We start from the raw sequence: 19,423 nt of genomic DNA on the forward strand, positions 1-19,423 counted from the left end.
GAAATAGCTTGACTTAGCCATTCCACAATGTAGACATATATCAAAGCATTATGTTTCCTAGACTATTTTTTAAAAACTTCAAGTTGGTTTGAAAAAAAAAAAAAAAACTCTTTGAGTTGTTATGTCTGATTGACTGTGAGCAAATACTTTAGGGTATACTATACCTGGCAAATACTTGAATTGTCCATATTCTATATTATTGATTAAAATGTAGATATTTTGAAAAATGGTATTGAAGAGAAAGGCAAAGTCTTATTGTATACTATAAACATATTCAATTTTTACTTGTTGATTTTTTTAAAAAATTTTAAGAAAAGTGTTGCAATATAGTAATTATTTATTTGTTGAATGAATTGCTAGTATTCTAGGAAAAAGGACCCCACAGGCTTAAAAAAGAAAGACCATAAACATTAAGGGCCGGCTGATCTAACAAATAGTGTTTTTCAAACTTTTTTTATTAAAGCTCATAGTAAGAAATAATTTTTACATAGTGACTCAAGTGTATATACATATGTGCAGACATGTACATACACAATACACAGTTGAAAAAATTTCTCAGACTACATTTACTCACTACATGAGATGTACTCTACAATTTCTAACCTATTTCAATTTTGGGTGCATTAATCAAGACCTGTTAAATCAATTTCATAGCCCAATGAAGGGGTGTACCTTACAATTTTAAAAGCATGCTTTAAACAACTCTGCAAAGGCTTTACAAACTTCTCTCTCTCTCTCTCTCTCTCTTATAAACAGACTAGTTTTCAAGACATTTGTTAGGATTTGGATCATTCTAACTATTTCATATGAACTCTGCCATTAAAAACATTACCCTGCCCCCATCATACCATTTTCAACAGCTCTACAATGGGAACGTTCAGACTCCAGCTCAGCAGGGTCCAGCTATCACTACCCATCTGTTAATATGTTATTTCACTTACACTTGAGTAACTCTGTGTAGTAACAAAATTAATAACAAAAGCAACCATTAGTGGACTCCTACTCTATGCTAGGTATTGGGCCTGATGTTGTACATGTTATCCCTAATCAGGAAAACTTCATTTCTTCCTTTACTGATCACTCATCAGGCAATAAGTCACAGACTCACAAAGCCTAGATTCCCAAGGTCAGAAGTGGCAACTAGAACACATGTTCCTTAAATTCTAATTCTTGGCTGAAATAATTGCAAATTTAAACTCTTCCTAAGTAGTCTGGGAAATTCTGTCTCTTTTTTTTTTGCTTTAGATGGAAAAGTAGGAAGACTAGGAAGGAAGGAAAAGTCCTAAAGCAACTCACTGCAGGGAGAACTAACTCTTCCTGTTAGACTGGAAGCAGAGTTGTTTAGGGAGAAGAACACAGAAGTTAGAATCAAAAGTAGGTAATTAAGACTTTGCTTTTCTCTTCAATCCCATTTTTCAAAATATCTACATTTTAACCAATAATATAGAATATGGACAATTCACATATTTGCCAGGTATACCCTAAAGTATTTGCTCACATAGTCAATTAGACCTCAGACCTAACAACTCAAAGAGCGTTTTTCAACCCAACTTAAAGTTTTTAACAAGGTAGTCTAGGAAATATGCTCTCCATTCATCTTTATACTTGAAGTTTAAGTCCAGTAATTGAGACCATCAAAGAGTTAAGTAATTGGACTGTGCTCACCAGACCTTACCTCGAGGCCTTAATAATTGCATTTTAACTATATGCACTCTGAGTTTATGGAGGACAAACATGAAAACTGCTTTTACCATTTCTGAACGTTTTATAAAACCGTAGTTGAGTAAAGCAGACATGGTGCTAAGTCTACTTTATATGAGATGTTATCAAGTGGTAAACATTTCTAACAATCAATATACCACAAGGAGCCCTGACTCAAATATTCTCCCAGAACTTGGATCCCTTCTCCGTACCACCAAGTAAGTTTCTGCGAAAAAGCTAGTGAGTTCCAATTAGGCTACTGGTTGCCTGATATACAAACTGGTGACAGTAATACCCACCATTCTGGATAGTTATGGAGACTAAATAAAGTAAGCAGTCTTTATAAACTATTAAAGCAAAAAGCATTTATAAGCTATTACTATTATGCACAAGATTAAGTTACTGAGTTGTATATGCAGAGGTATCTTGGTGTGTTTGTGGCGGGAGGGATGTATGTATGTAGGTATGTAAGAGAAGAACCTAGAAAAAATAAACTGTTAAATGTTGACCCTGCAAACCAAAACCTATAAAATTGTATTTATCACTAAGAACTAAACTACAGAATAAAATACTTGAGAAAAATGAGAAGAAGAGAGGAGACAGATTTTTTAATTAAGGCTAAATTAGATAGAAATTGCTGAATATTAACAATCCAGAGGTTTCTTTTTGAAATTTCTCTATTCATTGAAACACTCTCTATGTATATGAAATATTCATATAACTGTTGCGTTTCCCTGTAGTCATGAAAATTCTTATTACAACAAATGAAAAATATATTATTAATAAATATTAAGAACAGAATACCAAATTAATTAAAATTGCTTCCCAGAAAATTTTAATTTCCTTTAGCTTTAAAACATGTTGAGGAAAAGAAATCTGATTACAGAGGAATAACTTCTTTGAAAACAAATGAGTTACAAATCTAGAAAGTGAGAGGGTTTAGAAGTTTTGGAAACGTGATGCCTTTAAAGAAATTGCCCAGAATTTCAGTGACCATCACCCATTCTTATCAACCAATCTTGACAGGGAAACCAGTTCTGGTTTGTCCTCACAGCTCTTAAAGGACCTTGAGCCATGAATTCTGGAAAATTGAACTTTCCTTGAGATCCAGACTGTTTCATTCCTTAAAGATGTTTACAAACATTCCATCTCCAAAGGATCAGACACACAATATGGTCCTGAATGAGGTGCCTAAGAACCAGGGCATTATCCCCACCAGGAGGCAAGGATTTCAGAAGCTGTAATTTCACATGTCAGCAGATTCTGGAATGCATCCACAAGGGGCTAAGACTTGAAAACAACTCATTATATTCATTCAAGACTATGCAGTATCCTATCAGAGGAGAACATAAAATAAAACAAGCACTTTTTCTTCAAGGGTTAGAAGGTTAAAAACGAATCAAAGACCCTTAATTCCAAATGGTTCCCTAGAGATTATTATCAGTGTTTCTCAATCTTGACTGCACAGTTGAGTGGAGTGAAAGTTGAGGGAGATTGGAGGGGGCCACCAAGGAGTTATTCATCCCTGTCCCCACATGCCAAAGATTCTGTTTTAATTGGTCTTGAGTGGAACCCAGGCATCAATACTTATTGTTAAGTCTTTCAGGTAGTTTTAATGTGCAGCCAGGGTGGAGAAGCACTAATCTAGAGCAATAATTCCTAAATGCTGGCAGCTGCGATAGAATCTTGTCACGAATGTCAAAAACAGAGATTGTTAAATTCTAATGCAGATGCTCTGAATTGACTCCCTCAGAGGTGAATATAAAAATACAGACATAGAGGTAAGTCTCATGCTCAGCCAAGTCTGGCACACTTTGATCCAGTGCCTTGCTACTCAAAGTATGGGCCAGCATCACCTGGGAGTTTATTGGCAATGCAGAACCTGGGACGCACCCCAGACCTTCTGAGTTAGAACCTGCATTTTAACAAGATCCTCAGGTGACCCCAAAATGCACCCATCTTCTGCTTTTCCTTTCTTTTAGGGATGGGAAAACAGACCAGGAAAGTTAAAGACTCATCCAATATAGGAAAAGAGTATCTAGTAGGGGGAAAAGAGTATCTAGTAGGGGAAAAAGACAGGACCAGGCCTCCCTGTCTAAGACTTTCTATTCTGTCAGACTATATTTCTGAACTGCTGTCTAAGTTTTTGTTTTATTTTGTTTTAATATAAGGAGGCACTTCCTCTTTATAGAGCAATTTATTCAGACAACAGGAAAATAACTACACTTAGGTTAATACTACTACATATTAATTCCTAAAGTAGATCATACACAAATCATGGGATCAATAATCCTGGCTGATAAAAAATTCTGGACAAAGGAAGGTTATAGTCAGTCAATAAAGGCAATATAAGAGCATGTGGGATGTTTCCTCCCTTTCTATAGCAATTCCAGGAGAAAAAAAATGATTTCCTCTGAGCTGCTCCAACATGATTGGACTGGTTTTTGTTTTATTTTTATGAAAATCATATCCTTCTCGGATCCAGAAATCTCATGTACATTAACAAGGGTGGTGGGGAGGGGAAGGAAATGGGAGAAATCAAAGGATACAAGCTGGCAGTTATGTAGGATAAATAAGTCTAGGGATCTAATGCATAACATGAGGACTACAGTTACTAAAATTGTACTTACTAATATTGTATTGTATGCTGAAAATTTGCTAAGAGAGATTTTAGCTCTTACCACACACATACAAAAGGGTAAATATGGAAGATGATGAATAGGTTAATTTGCTGGACTGTATAATCATTTCACTATTTATATGTATATAAAAACAATGTTACAGGCCTTATATATATACAATTTTTAAGACGTGTAGAAAAAAAGGGTGGAACAGCTTTTTAGGGGGTTAAGCCTCTGGCTCCCTCTCCTTTTTACCTTTTTTATGCAAATTACCCCCAGAGAGAAATATTTCAGAGGACTAGCAGTTTTTAAGTATTTTAAGTAATAATAATAAGACACACAAACAAATTTTAGAGTACTGAGGAACAAAGAAAATGGAGAGGAGTTGAGAAGAAAAAGGACTTCACAAAAAAAAAAAAAACTTTCACTAATTTATAGATTTGCCAAGATCCAGGACGGCATGTGAAGAAAGTCAGCTGCATTTTCCCTCTGACTGTATTCATGTAGTTCTAACTTTGGAGAAGGACACCACCCAGAAACCACAGCTCTCGCTCTCAAAGTCCTCAAACCCCGGAACACACAGCTCTTCCAACAGAAACGAAGTGCAGGCAAGACTACAAACCCAGATAAGGGCTATTTCAAGCTGCTCTTCCAGATCACTGGGGCTTCAGTGAGGAAGAATCAGTGCAGGCAGTCGCAGCTTCAAGTATCGACCCACCCTTCACAGTGCTCCCATTCAAAGAACACACATTCCAAAAATCGATGCCTATGAAGGAAAATCTGAAGCAAAAGTGACCCATTAAAACCATGTAGCAATCACTAACTTTTTCTAAAAGGAGTTGGCTGCAGAGGCCTTTTCAACAATGCTTACTGTCAAATATTTATTATAAAGTTAGGTTTAGTTTGGGGTTTGGGTTTTATTCAAAAGTTTACTTAGTTTCTTATCCAAATCAGTTTCTTATCAAAATCTGAAACTACATGTTTCTAATCCACAAGAATGACCAGACTGTCCAAGCTAATTACCCGGATCTTTTCTGAACTCTACAAATGGAATGCAGAAATCACATCTGTACACACTTATATTGAGCTAAGCTGTCTTTGGCTGCATTATTCTTTTCTTCAAGGGAATGAAAAGGGAGCTAGATGACAGCGATGATGCAGATGGTCTTTAGAGTTTCATTCCACGTGTGGCCTTCTTCCAGTTTTTCCCATCTCAAGGATATCTTCCCTACCTCCATCTGCATGCAAATGCTTGGGCCAAAACCTTGGGAGTCATCCTTCACACCTCATCCATGTCATCCAATCCATTACTAGATCCTAATAATTCTACCAACAAAACATATCTGATACATCCATTTCTCCCCATTTCCACTACTACCATCCCAGGCCAGACCACCATCATATCTTGCGTCGACTACTGCACGACCAGACCTAACTGGTCTCCCACTCTTTCTCCTCCTCCCCTCAACCCTTACGGAAGTAGCTGTTGGGACTATGAGGTTTTTCCACTGCACTAGGAATAAAACACAAAATCTTTCCCCTGAACAGTCAGGCCCCTAACTGTCACTCGCCCTTATCTCCTGTCTTTCTTCTGGTTTCACCCAAGGCAATCCAGCTGCGCTAGTGTTTAAGCTTCACAAACTTAGCCATTCATTTTCTTTTTCTCCTTAGGAATGTTCACATGCTTTCTCTTTGCCTGAAATATTCTTCTTCCCACTTATCCTCTTGTTACCTCTCACTGTAGGTATCAATTTAACACTACTTCTTTAGAAAGGCCTCCCAATTGGAATTAGATCCCATTGCACATGATCATCAAACCCTCCCCCTTTTCATCCAAAATGCTTACCACAATTTGTAATTATATATTTGATGTAGGCTTGGTGAACGCCTGCCTCCCCTACCAGACTCTGAGTTCCATGAGGTCAGGGACCATGTCTATTTGTTCATTACTGTACACTCACAAACGTTTTATGAATATATCAAATAAAAAATTCTGCTTCCTATTTAAAGTCATACAGTCAGTCAATAAATAGTTATAAAGCAATTCTTAGACATTGTTAAGAAGGTAGATAAGGACCATGGCAGGTATTTTTTTTTCAAGGAATTGGCAATAAGTTAAAGAAAAAAAAGGAGGGGGTGGGTGTTGCTAAGCAGATATTCCCGCGCTTTGAATGGCCTCTAGAAACTTGTGAATTTAAATCATGCAGTCTGTATTATTTTTGTTTGTTTGTTTTTTGCTTTGAGACAGAATCTTGCTCTGTCACCAGGTTGGAGTGCAGTGGCGCAATCTCAGTTCACTGCAATCTCCACCTCCTGGGTTCAAGTGATTCCCCTGCCTCAGCCTCCGGAGTAGCTGGGACTACAGGCATGCACCACCAAACCCGGCTAATTTTTTGTATTTTAGTAGAGGCGGGGTTTCACCATGTTGGTCAGGCTGGTCTCGACCTCCTGACCTCGTGATCCGCCTGCCTCGGCCTTCCAAAGTGCTGGGATTACAGGTATGAGCCACGGCACCCAGCCTGTATTATTTTTTAAATGTGTCTTCTGGATGAATGATACCTATAGATCTATTTAAGTTTCATAGAACAGTAATAGTGGAAAAATCTGAAGCATATATAGCAATTGTATTTGGGTTAAATAAAATCTTGGTACAGATGGCTAAACAAAAGCACAATCATGCCCACATTCACAACGCTGATTTGTTGTATGTGCACTGCCCATTTCTATGTCAATGACAGAATGTAAGGCTGGTCTCCTTCATGTTCTTACAAAATACACCTGTATCCTACAACAATCGTCTAGCAATATAGCAAATGTGCAGACATACTTTGTACCTTCCACAATGACACTAATTATTACACAATATTGGCAACATTAAGCAGACCATCACTGTAGGAGTTTGAAATATGCAAAAATATCTGTTAATTTATTCAAACTTGTTCAGGTGTCATGAAACATAAAAATATGCTTCCACTTTCTATCTCCTTCATGATCAAAGGTACATTTTTTAAGTGTCTGTGTTTCTTTGATGGCATTAACTTCATTTTTTCATCCAGCTACAGTGGTTCAAAATGCATGAGATACTTTAACATATATTTCTGAAATTCTAGTGGTAGGAATAATAGCAACTTTGCTATTAAAAAAGATTTCTCCACAAAATGTTTAACAATTCAATGTTTCTACTTTTAATAGTTGGTGTTTTGTTCATGAAAAAATGAGTTTCTAAAATGTAAACTGGTCAGAATCATTAGAAGCAAAATATAATTGCAATAATGGCCTATTTGATGCATAACATCATAATACAACAGAAAACTTTCACCCTGATATAATGATAACATTTTACTAAATTATATTGCAATGAAATTTTTTAAAATACCTGAAGCTATAAGACTTATGCTGGTTACATAATCTTGGGTAATAAAAGCTAAATCAGTCAAGATGTATTTATAAGAGGAAAAAAGTATATATTTAATGTTTAAGCATCATTTTAAATCCTACAAATAAAGATTTTTGCAAATGGACTGCATCTTTTCTGAGGAGATTATATATTTTCTTTGAAGTTACCCTTTAATGGCAATTAAACACTAATGGCAAGATAAATGATGAAAAACTTCAATTAAAAAGCTGGTCCAACCTGCACACATGATAGAAAAACAGAAAGAGGCTTTTCTGAATGCATTCACAATCCAGTTAATTTTCTAAGGCTTTCTCCTGTATGTTTTTAAATTTCTACACTCTATGTAACAGGAGCTAATTGTTCAAGAAAGAGTTACAGAGCTACAAATTCAATTCATTTCTCCTTTGGCGGGATTTCACTAGGATGGTTATGAGAAGAGGCTGATGTTTCTGCTTTATTCTTCAGTTTGTCCAAGAATTATCAGGTATTGAAGTAAGCAGAACTGATACTTCTTTTGCTCTAGGCAGTAGGTTTTTGTTTGGGGCGAGGATGGACAGGGGTGTGTTGTTTGTTTGGGTTTAGTATTCTCTCCAAGGTAAGCCCTTAGTAAATTGAACTCAAATGCTTTTAAGCTCAGATCCACCAGTTTCTGCTGGGAAATTCTCAACTACTTAATTTCTTGCTTTCTTCAGGTTAAAAAAAATCTCCCCTACCTTACCTTATCTAGAGTAAGTCCTTACTGAGATGATCCACTACATCTGGGGCTTCACCAAATCTTCTGAGCAACCCTGTAAGGTGGGTGTCCTAATTCTGGAGAGCCTCAGTGTGTCACCAGGAGTAAGGGCTAGACAGGAGTCTGTGTTGTCAAGAACTCAACACCTTTGCTCTTTCCATCCCAGCACTGTGCCTGATAGCACAGTTGAGAGCACTGCTCTGTGAGCCTTGGAAATGCCCTCATAGAGTTCCAGAAAGATTACCAGTTACCTTGATGATGTTTGCTCTAGTACAGACAGAAGCTGTTTTAGGAACGAGCAAGGGGAATATGTCACGCATGTCATTCCTCCCTCTTGGAGACCTTTAGTTTCTGAGGTCAGTTAATGAGGCAGCTCTTTCCTTCTGACCTGTAGTTCTTTCTTTGGTCCATCACAGTTAGAGACATTGGCTGTATACGATGTCAGTTACGAACATGCTTCATGTCTTAAGATGAGTCAGTATAGTAAATGGGCATGAATTAACTTACTCTGCACACAGCACTTACAGGAGACACAAAAGAAAGCTAAGGATTGATAATCTAGTTGGAAAGTAAGACTAACATTATACTGAATGGAAAGTCAAAGATGACCCTAACACTTCTAGAGTAAAAAACAAAAATACTAAAGACACTTTGAATAGAAACGGGAGATACAAAAAAAAAAAGTCAATCTGAGGCCAAAAGCAAATAAATTCTATTCTGCCTACACTGAGTTTTAGATGACTTTTGAGTAGTACAAGAAGAGAAATCCTGTATACCTTTGGAAATACAGACCTGGGGCACAGAGAAGATAAAGTTTAAATTATGGCAGAAGACAAACTTTCCCTGAAAAGTAGGATGGAGATGCAAGAAAGAAAGTTGAAGTGAGAACTTGTGGGACTACTCAACTCATTCTTTAGGAAGGAAAAGGAGAGGAGGGAGGAGGAGAGGAACAAAAAGGGAAGCCAGTAGAAAGGGCAGCAGGGCTTGTAAGCTCATGATAGCTATAAGATGAATGGTGGAGAGGGTAGGGGAATATGGTTTCAAACCTTGCAAAGTCAGAAAAAATATGGACCAAGAAAAGATCTTAAGATTTACGAGAAGAATGCGCACTCATAATTTTCTAGGAATTTTCAGCATTATGGAGTAGGCAGAAATTAGTTGAAAAGAGGTGCAGAAGGAAATGGTGACTAAGAATTAAAAACATCAACTATAGAAAGTGCATTCAAACGTTTAAACAACTAAATGATAATAATAACTACTGGCATGATATAATGCTTATTTATGTGCCAGGCACCGTTCTCCGTACTTACATGTACTGCCTAACTTAATCCTCACTCTAACCCCATAAACTAGGTACTATTATTACTTGTATTTTATAGATAAGGAAACTAGGTACAAGTAAGTTAAGTCACCGAGCTAGTAAGTATCAGAGCCAGGACTCTAATACAGGCCTCTAGAAACTTATAAATATGCACATGCCCTCCACAGAAAAACAGGAGAAACATTGTTTTTGTCACTGTGTTCATTATGAATCCCTAGTGCTAGATCCCTGCCTAGCACATAGTAGGTACTCAATAAAATTGTGTTGCATTAATGGATAATTAACTAGAAAGGGCATGAGAGCCAAGCAAAAGGATCAGCGCTGTATTTCGGAGTCTTTATTCTGAGACTCTTTAACCCCCATTGAGGAACTCCTCTATTTTTTCAATGCTTGTAAATGTATAAAAATAAACTCATTGTGCTTTAATTTGCCCCCAAATTTAAAAAATAAAAATAAATGCCAGCAGACCAAAAAGGGCTTACAGCAAAGATCAGGACAAAGGTTAACTTTTCCCCTCAATCCAAGTGAGTTGTTCAATTTTTAGTTAGATATGGCAACCTGAGGCTGGCCCTGCAGTCTCTCAAAATCTAAAACTCATTTTTCTCTTCTGCTGCATACTGCACAGGGCTGTAAGCTGCTCCCCAAGGCAAAGCTCACTCAGAAGGTACTTAAGCAGGTAAGGATTGATTCCCAGGGATAAAACTCACCATCAATAACTGCTAACTGCAAAGTTGTTAAAATAATTTAGTTAGAATCTACAAATTTTTAAGCAGTTCTTTCTGGTATTAAATAGTCCAGCTTTCAAGCTCTTGACAACTGAAACAAAAATGGTAGAAGATATTTCAGCCGTACCTCAATTTGGAATAGGAAATGAACATGGGATCCATTTCATATTCCTTTCTCATCCTCTCAGAAGTACCATCTGATTTGCCCTATGCAGTGTGGTGTCTGTTTTCAGATATATGCATTGATTAACTAAATAGTTTAAACTATGTAATTACTTATTCAAGCTCACTTAATAGATTTAATCAGCATTGGCTTGGGGAAAGAATTAATTATGGTCTTGGTTACTTTAGGAGACAAAAATCAAAAAAGCATTTATTCAACGAATACTTACTGCTATGTGCTCTGCACAGTGGAGGACATAAAAGTCTTTTTAAGATATGACCCATATCCTCAGGGAGCTTAGTTCATATACCAAAATTTTCATGACTTCCCAATTATATGTCCTTATATCTACAAGCTGTTATGATTATGCACATAAGCTCAGATCTCAAATTGCGTATCTTTTGAGATCCATATGACTTTGTACTTAATAGTTATATTTCTGTAATGGGACCAGACCCAAAGAGAGAGGGAAATCTATTTTCAATAAAATTTCCAATAGCTTTCTAACCACACTTTCTTTCTAAATTACTGTGCTCATTAATTTTCCTCTTTTTTCTTTTGTCAACCTAATGTATCACAAAACTACTATCTAGAATGTATATAAATATGTCTCTTTACTAGGTAATAGTATCCACATATAACCAAACACTAAAATGATGTCTAAAATACACACTGATCTATGTGACAATAGTTATTACTGCCTCCATTTGATCAAATATATTTCAAGACTAAGCCTTTCTAATATATTAGTTTCTATATTATATAAAATAGGAATATTTAAGTGATTCTTTTTAATTATCTTTAAATGATGAAAAGGACTCATGTCATGTATTATAAAGCTAGACTATTTAGTGGAAAATGCTGAGGATTTTTTTACATTCTGCTTTGCTATTGCTAAAGGAATTTGTTTCATAAATGTCCATTTTCTAGAATACTTTCTAGAACACTACTTTCTTTGACCTCAATTTCCACAACAATAATTGCCACTGGTTTTGGATTGTGATTTGTTATCCATGTTTATCTGATTCAAAACACATCTCTTGTATTTATAAAAGTACTTTAAGACATATTTCAATTTTTCCCATTAAAACCAATATTGTGTGGAACATTTCAAAGTATCTCTTGATATATGGTTTCTAACCCACCAAAAAGAAAAAAGAATTGCCTTAAACCAAAATTCAGATTTACTGACTAAGAGGAAACAAAACCTCTTAAACAGTCTATTCCCAATCCTGTCTTTTGGAGTTTAATAATTTAAAGAACTTTGAAAATATTATTTAATAATTTTAAACAATTTAGCTCTGTATTTAATTTTTAAAATTTGGGTAAAAATAAAATACTAGGATTACATAACATCCTGAGGAAGTAACTATAAATCTGTAAACTATCTTTTGATAAAATTAAAGCACTGTTATGAACTGATTCTACTTCACCAATTCAATATAAATTATATAAAGATGTCTCATAGAGAAAAAATCTGTTGAAGTGGCTCAATATGAAGCATTATGTACAGGTCATTTTTCTGCAAGACTTTATATTTCATATACTGTATGTATATGAAATGCTGAAATTGTGTATTACAATAAAATTTTATCTGCTAAAGAAAATGCTCTATTAGTCTAAAATGTATTTAAATCCATTTCTTTACAGAAACAATTTTTATCAATATCACATTCGTATAGTTATAAAATGTTGATCACTGTCAACTAAAATAAATTCTAATAATTAATATAATAAATACCTTTTTTCATTTAACTTTCCTGCATGTCTTACATTTTAGATATTTTCTTCCAAGAGCACCAACTAATAACATTGACTCCCTCCCAGTCAAATTTGGGGGGCGGCAAGCAAGGTGGGGGAAGGGGAAGGAGGGAGAACAGAAAAAGAGAAAAATATTAACTACTTGGTTCACCTGTGACAGAACCCAGAGTGACCTCTTGTGGTAAATACTAACTACAGTACTTTGGTGAACAGCACAACCTTTTCCTAGGCTACACTCTGGAGAATGCAGAAGCATTGTTCCTCCAAGCTAAGAAACTCGGCTGTGACTCACAAGGAAAGAAAAAGATAAACACTGACTAAACTAAAGGGCTTCTTTAGGAAATCTACTCAGTCGCTATCAATTAAAATAATCATAACTACGCCCTTCTATTAAAAATAATGTTTATATGATCCTTTTAGTAAGTCAGTTACAAGGTGCCTAGGTAGATGGATGTCTTACACATCCTACTTCTGGAATCAAGCAAAAGATAAACAAAGAGGGCAATTTCTAGTGAAGATAACAGTATCTTAGAATAAGCATCCCTCTATCAGCAATGTGCTGCATTCATTATATAACACAGTGTGGGAATCTAATGGAAGGGACAATCTTGTGGCTTATGTATAAATATAATTTAGGAAGTGGTCAGTATAATTTCAACCTCTTTGATATTTTAAATGTTAAAGTGGTACATTATAAGACCTGAGTAAACCAGTGCTTCAAAAACACTGTGTGGTTTTATCAGTATTTCCTGAATAGTGTCTTAGATATTAAAGAAAACCTTTCAAGAAAAAATGTCAATAACTTTATAACAACAACAACCAAAATAATGTCCATTTGTTTTCCATCATTTCTTTTAAATTGGCTAATTGTAAAAGTTATTATTCCTTTTTTGTTTTGTTTACAGATCACTAGTTCTGCTTCCTCTCTTATAGGTTTCTTTTAAGACCTCAGTTTGTACAAATGTCAATTCAGCATGAAAATAATTTTGGACTTTTCTACAAGTAAGAGATAGCTGAGTAAAAAAAGTGCTTGTGCAGCCAGCTATCTCAAGCAGAATGAAAAATTGAGGATACTGAGTTTCTTCTCTTGAAAGGTAAGTGGTTCATAAAATACTACCTTCTCTGTTTTCTTCTTTCCTGAACCCCTTTTTTCCCCAAAAAGAAAAACACTTCTAGTTTTCCACAAAACTAAAATAAACTTCCAATTTGTCATAAAGCTTAAAATATTAAATAATAATAATTTCTAGTTAAAAGGTATTAATTTGTAGTTATAATTTTCAAAATAGCAACCTAGCTTACTGTCACTCAAACTAATCATGTCTGCCTATTTGCTAAGGAATTGAAGACAACATATGAGTAAAATGTGCTGCCCAAAGACAAAATCAGGTTGAAGGTCTTTGAAATATTTTTTGTCTTTTGAATCTAAATTTTAACCTAAAAGTCCTAAAAACAGTTACTTTCTTCCAGATACTTAACCTCTACCCACAAGTTTATTGCTCCCTAGAGCCCAATTTAGATTAATAGTTTGCATAAATAATTGAAATTTAAATAAAGGAAGGTATCCTAATAATGTTCTAGACACAAATCTAGTCTGTAAGCCCTTGAGGCAGGGGCCTTCTGGGAGACATTGCTCAGCTGTAATGAACTCACCACATAGTCCTCTAAACCTTCCCTTACTAATGGCTTATTTTGATCGTACTAGCCAAAAATTTGTCTAAGCCGTCCTATAGCATTTATACTTTAAACTTTACAACTTCTTAGAGTAATAATGTTCTCTATATTTACTAGAATCACATGCTAAGAATTATTATAATTCCTTTTGTCTAGAAATGATCTTATCTTTTATCTTTAAACTAAAAAAGAATTCCTTGCTTCTTTTGAGATTTGGCTATAAAGTGTGTGTGTATCCATCCTGCTCAATGGCCCTCATTATTCTATTTTATAGACTTTGAATCACCAGTAACAACTTGCAGTGCTCGCTTATAACAGACTGAGTCAACTAAATAAGGAAAATAAAAATCCAGTCTCAAGAGGTGTGAAATAATAGCATAGGTTATAGTTGCCACTCTGGAGTACAGAATACAGCGCTGTTTTTCTGGGAAACTGCATCTAAGGAGTTTGGAACTTTATTAAGAAATCCTCAGGTATAAAATTGATATTCAAATATGCCACACTTCTTGCTTTTTTGTTTCACATCATCAAAAAATGTTCTGGTAAATTTGTAACTGGCTGAGATTTCAGTTCATTGGTGATACCCATGGACAAATAAATGTCTGACATTTTCTCTTTGTGTCCATTTCCCTTTCATGTCCCATAATCTCTCTCTCTCCCCCACCCCACCCCTTTCTCTCTGCTCTGTGTGTTTTGTTTTGTTTTGTTTCCTACATCTCTGTTTTGCTCCTTGTGTGCAAGACAGAGAAAAAGAGTTAGATTGCTTCCTCTGTGTCTGTAGGGTGGTGGACACACTTTACAGACAAATCCTAAAAAAGAAGAAGTAGGATATTCCTCTTTTCAGTTTTCTGGGTGGATGCCTGACCAGCTGAGTGTTTACCTATGTGCCTGTGTATTATCTGGGTGTCTCTCTATATCTATGTCTATGTTTGGCTGACTCTCACTATAAGATCTGATCTTTTCATAAGAAGAAAATGATATTGTATCAGAAAGAGCTTTTCTTGGGGTTCAGGTAAAAAGACAAGGCCAGCCTCTGTTTCTTCAACTGTTAAATAGATTGGGAGTGCTGGGTTCTATTCTTTCTCTTCCTGCTAAATCTCTGCCAACACTTCACTTTCAATGTTGTTAAGTTAGTGAATAATGAAACCTTCAAAGTGACAAACCTGATCCATCTGTGAGAATCCTGAAGGGAATTTTCTATTAGTCTCAATTAAACAATTTCTCAGGATAAATTTTTCTATTTCTCTGCCAAATCATATAGAAATGACAACTGCGGGATATTCCCCCGTGAATGTGTAGACCAATTTAATACCATAATTCTCAATTTCTGAGGTTCTGCCTATAAAAGAGGTACTGAGACTTTTCAGTATTTATCACACACACCTGCATATATACTCACTACAACTATCTAACACACTTCAAACAGTTCAGGGTCTTTGAGTAGTGGTATTCAAAGTTAGCCATAGGCAATTACAGGTGGCATTTAAGTGCCAAAACAGATAAATTTTCATTTTCACTTGGTATTGTCCAGGAAAGAAACATTTAACCAATGAAACGATTATGAACATGAAGTGTAAAAAAGATAAAATACTCATTAATTTCAGTGGTAGATACAAAATGGAGGCAACAGAAACAGACATTTCTAATCTTCATTTCATAGAATATCTACAATTTTTAAAAATTCAAAAAACTATCTCATAGTTTCATAGTCTGTATAAGAAGCTTCAACCACAGTTGCTATATTAATAAAGTTTAGTCAAGGGATTCTCATGTTCTTTCTCTTTATAAAGCAGAGCAATCGTAATCCTGCAGATTTTATGTTTTAAGGCCTTCTCTGAAAAGTCCTCTCATAGACCAAATTGCGTGAAGTTGAAATAACCCAAGAGGATGAGAAAGCTGAAAGAAGACTTGTATACTTAACTAATTCCAATAATACACACATTTTCCCCAAACTGTTTTAAGAGTAATATCCCCTTGTATTATAGGTTTAGTATAATCTTAATACAAGAAGGTAACATATAAGAATAAAAATTGCCTACCATTATGAATTTATATAACTAAAAAATATACAGGTATTTAAAAGAATATTAGGCCAGACCCTATTCGCTATTTTTTCCGACCCAAATACAACACTACTGCTTTAGACTTTTATTGTTTCAGGCATTGCCCAAAACAAAGAAATAAAGTTTAAAACCTCAAATTAAAAACAAATAACAAGTCAGATATTTGGGGAAAATACTTTGAAACACTTAAATACAGTTAGTCTCAAAATCAGAGGAAATATTTACAAGCCTAGTCTTAAAAGAGATTCTGATCTAAGAATTAGTATAATCTAATCTACCATTTAGGGAAAGCATTATTTATTTAATTATTTGATATTTCAGTGTGCCTCTGTCTTTCCCTGTGCCTCCAACTAGGCAGGGAGCCTCTTAAGAAGAGGGGATGTGTACTAATTACTTTTTGTTTAATCCCAAGAAACCACAGAGTATCTACGGTATAAGGCACCCAAATAAATATTGTTTCAATGAATGAATAAACAAGGCACTATGGAACTGCATAGAGTATTTCCATTGCTTTGTTCCAAGCTCTACTGTACTCCATATACAGAAATGTCTTTCTCATTATTCTCCAAGCAAGAGATGTCAAAATAACAGCCTCTGAAGGAAAAACTTAAAAAGATATTCAACATATCTTACTTATGAAGTTTAAAATTATACAAAAGAATTAAAAACAAGTAGAAAATGCAGATTTCAGTAAGATGCAAAGTTTATAAGGTCTTAAAATGTGGAAATATATAACCATTCCCATCCAGAATATCTTGTAGGAAATGAATGTATAAATGGATGGTATTTTAAAGACACATTAAGGCAAGAAAACTTTAACGTCAGTAGCAAGGTAGGATGGCATCTTTTTGATTTTTTTCTAGTTGCATTAAAAGCACAATAGTTACTGCTTCACTTCTACGTTTCTCATGTTTAAGTCAAACGAAATATATAGATGAATGTACAGTGAAAAACATAGGAAGAAGAAACTTTAAGCACCAATTTGTCCACAGTAATTGGCTTCCCATTTTGCAAGCACTGAACTCTTTCTTAGGTTCAACCTCAACTACTCTCCCCAGCACAAAGCACATTTCCCAGTGACCACGAGGGCCAAAAGCCTTTCCAGAGATTTAAATCTTGTTAAGTAGCCACTTTCGCAGCCATTCCCAACTTGAGGGAAACCTTTCCACTGAGATTAACTCAGAATTTGGTCAGTCCCTGCTGCTCACTTTGGGGAAAAATGTGGGAGAAGGAAGAACTAGAAAGATAAAAGCAAAACTCAACTCTATGTTCCAGATGTACCTACACCCTATCCAACCCCTTTCTTTCCTCCAGTTCTGGGCTCTGGACAGGTGGGAGGGGGTGAGTCTGTCTGGTAGGAAGGGGATGCAACTAACTTTCCCCCACCATCTCATTGCCACCCCACCCCACCCCAAATCCAGCCCAACTGGTAAATGAAACCACCAGGTAAGGCTGCCTGCATCCCCCTCCCCCCGTGGGAGAGGGATGGGATGGGGAGGATGGGGGGCGCGTGTGGGCGGGATGGAGGTAGGGGTGTTCTGAACTACAACTCTCCTTACCACTGGAGCGCCTGACGATGTTCTCCAAAAATGTGTTCTGCGGTGCCACCAGCCCTCTCTTGCCCCCCGGCATCCTGGGTCTGGAGAGCAGCGGCCAGGATCCGCGGCGGGGGAGGGGGGGATGCAGGCAAAGAAGGTGGAGGAAGAGGAGGAAAAGGTGGAAGAGAAGATTGAGCCGAAAGAAGAGGGGGCGCGGCGGCGGCGACGGGGTCCCCTGACTGTGTCTCCAGCCCGACCCGGATGAGCAGCTCTGGGGAGGAGGACCAGGCAGTTCATGGTAGTAGCGCTCCCCCGGCCGCCGCTGCCCAGACTGTGGCGGTGCCGCACACGGGGCTCGGCAACTGCAGGCTCCGCGGGGGACAGTGCGCCTGCGCCGCCCCCGCTGTCGCTGTCCCGCCGGTGCTGATGCTGAGGCTGCTGCTGAGGCTGCTACCGCGGCGGCCGGCGCCTGGGCGCGGGCTCTGCATCTCTCCCCCTGCTGGGGAGCGCAAGAGGGAACTCAAGCCCCCACCCTCCCAATTCCCCTCAGCTCAGACCGAGACCTCTTCCCCGCGCCTTCGTCTCCCGGTCTCCTAGTCCACCCCCTCGCGCAGCGAGCTCCGGGCTGAACAGCGCAGCCCAACTTCTGGGCTGTGCGCCTGGTGGTTGCTCCTCTCCCCGGAGATCGAGGCAAGCGATCGCTGTCCAATCGGGCCGGTGGAATGGGAGAAGAGGGCGCCAGAGACAGCAGTGGCCAGTCGGAGGCTCACATCTCGGCGTCTCCCGCTCGGGTCCCGAATCCGGGCTGCTGGCGCGGACGCGGCTCCCGGGGCGGAGGTGCGGGCAGGCTCCAGCTCCAGCCGAGGCTGAGAGCAGGGCAGGGACTGGCTGGGCGGCGCGCGGGGACGCAGAGCAGCCACCTGACGCTGCTACCGCCCCCCTCCGGGCTCCGGCGCCTGAAACCTTCCTGAACACTGGCGCTTTCCGCACCGCCCTTACCCAACCCCGGAGCGGGAGCGCGAGCCCTGAAGTCCGAGCGCGCAGCCGGCGCCCGGAATGGCCCCTGCGACCCAGGCCGGGCTTGGCGTCTGGGGGAGCGTGCGGCCGCCCAGGGGAGTTTCCCCCAGGACCGCTGAGCGCAGGAGGCGAGCCGCGAGCCCGCCACCGCTGCAAAGTTGCGGGAAAGGTTGCACTTGATGTGAAGAGTAGGGGAAGAGGGTGAATAATTCACACCCGAGAGAGGGGGAGTGAGGCGGGCAGTGTTAGCGATGGAAAAACGGTAAAGGCTGTGGGGGCGAAGATGCGCCAGGGTGGGGCAGGGCACGAATCACCTCTAACAAACCCCCCAATTTCCAGGCGTTGAGAACGGACAGCAGCGGCACCGTTACAAACAGTCCAAAAGCCTGAATGTGTCACAGAGAAAGGAAAATGGCATAAATGCGAAAGGGGTGGAGAGAGATGGAAAGGAAAGAGGAGCCCACACTGAGGCACCTTCCTTGATCTAAGGCGGTGGTTCTCAAAGTGGCCTGGACGGGCAGCATCCGCATCTGCACCACCTAAGAACTTGTTTACAATGCAAATTAGTGGATTCTACCCCAGAGTTAGGGAACCAGGAACTCTGAGGATTGGGTTGACCCATCTGTTTAAACAAGCCCTCCAGGTAAATATGATACATGTAAGGCTTCCTCTCTTCTCTGGGGGCTGCACCTGGGCCTGTCGAGAAAGGACG

The 19,423-nt window shown here is 38.2% G+C and overlaps 1 protein-coding gene across 1 annotated transcript in view; it reads right to left on the reverse strand.

Annotated features, from left to right (window-relative positions):
• KCNH5 (potassium voltage-gated channel subfamily H member 5) overlaps positions 1 to 18,753 on the reverse strand; it is a 343,028-nt gene extending 324,275 nt beyond the window's left edge. The window contains exon 1 of the mRNA XM_019009338.4: positions 17,716 to 18,753. Within this exon, the coding sequence (XP_018864883.1) occupies positions 17,716 to 17,788 (73 nt within the window). The 5' untranslated portion in view covers positions 17,789 to 18,753. The remainder of the gene's footprint in view (positions 1 to 17,715) is intronic.
• Between the last annotated feature and the right edge of the window lie 670 nt (positions 18,754 to 19,423).

Source organism: Gorilla gorilla, chromosome 15 (genome assembly GCF_029281585.2).
Source record: "Gorilla gorilla gorilla isolate KB3781 chromosome 15, NHGRI_mGorGor1-v2.1_pri, whole genome shotgun sequence".
Classification (NCBI taxonomy): domain Eukaryota; kingdom Metazoa; phylum Chordata; class Mammalia; order Primates; family Hominidae; genus Gorilla; species Gorilla gorilla.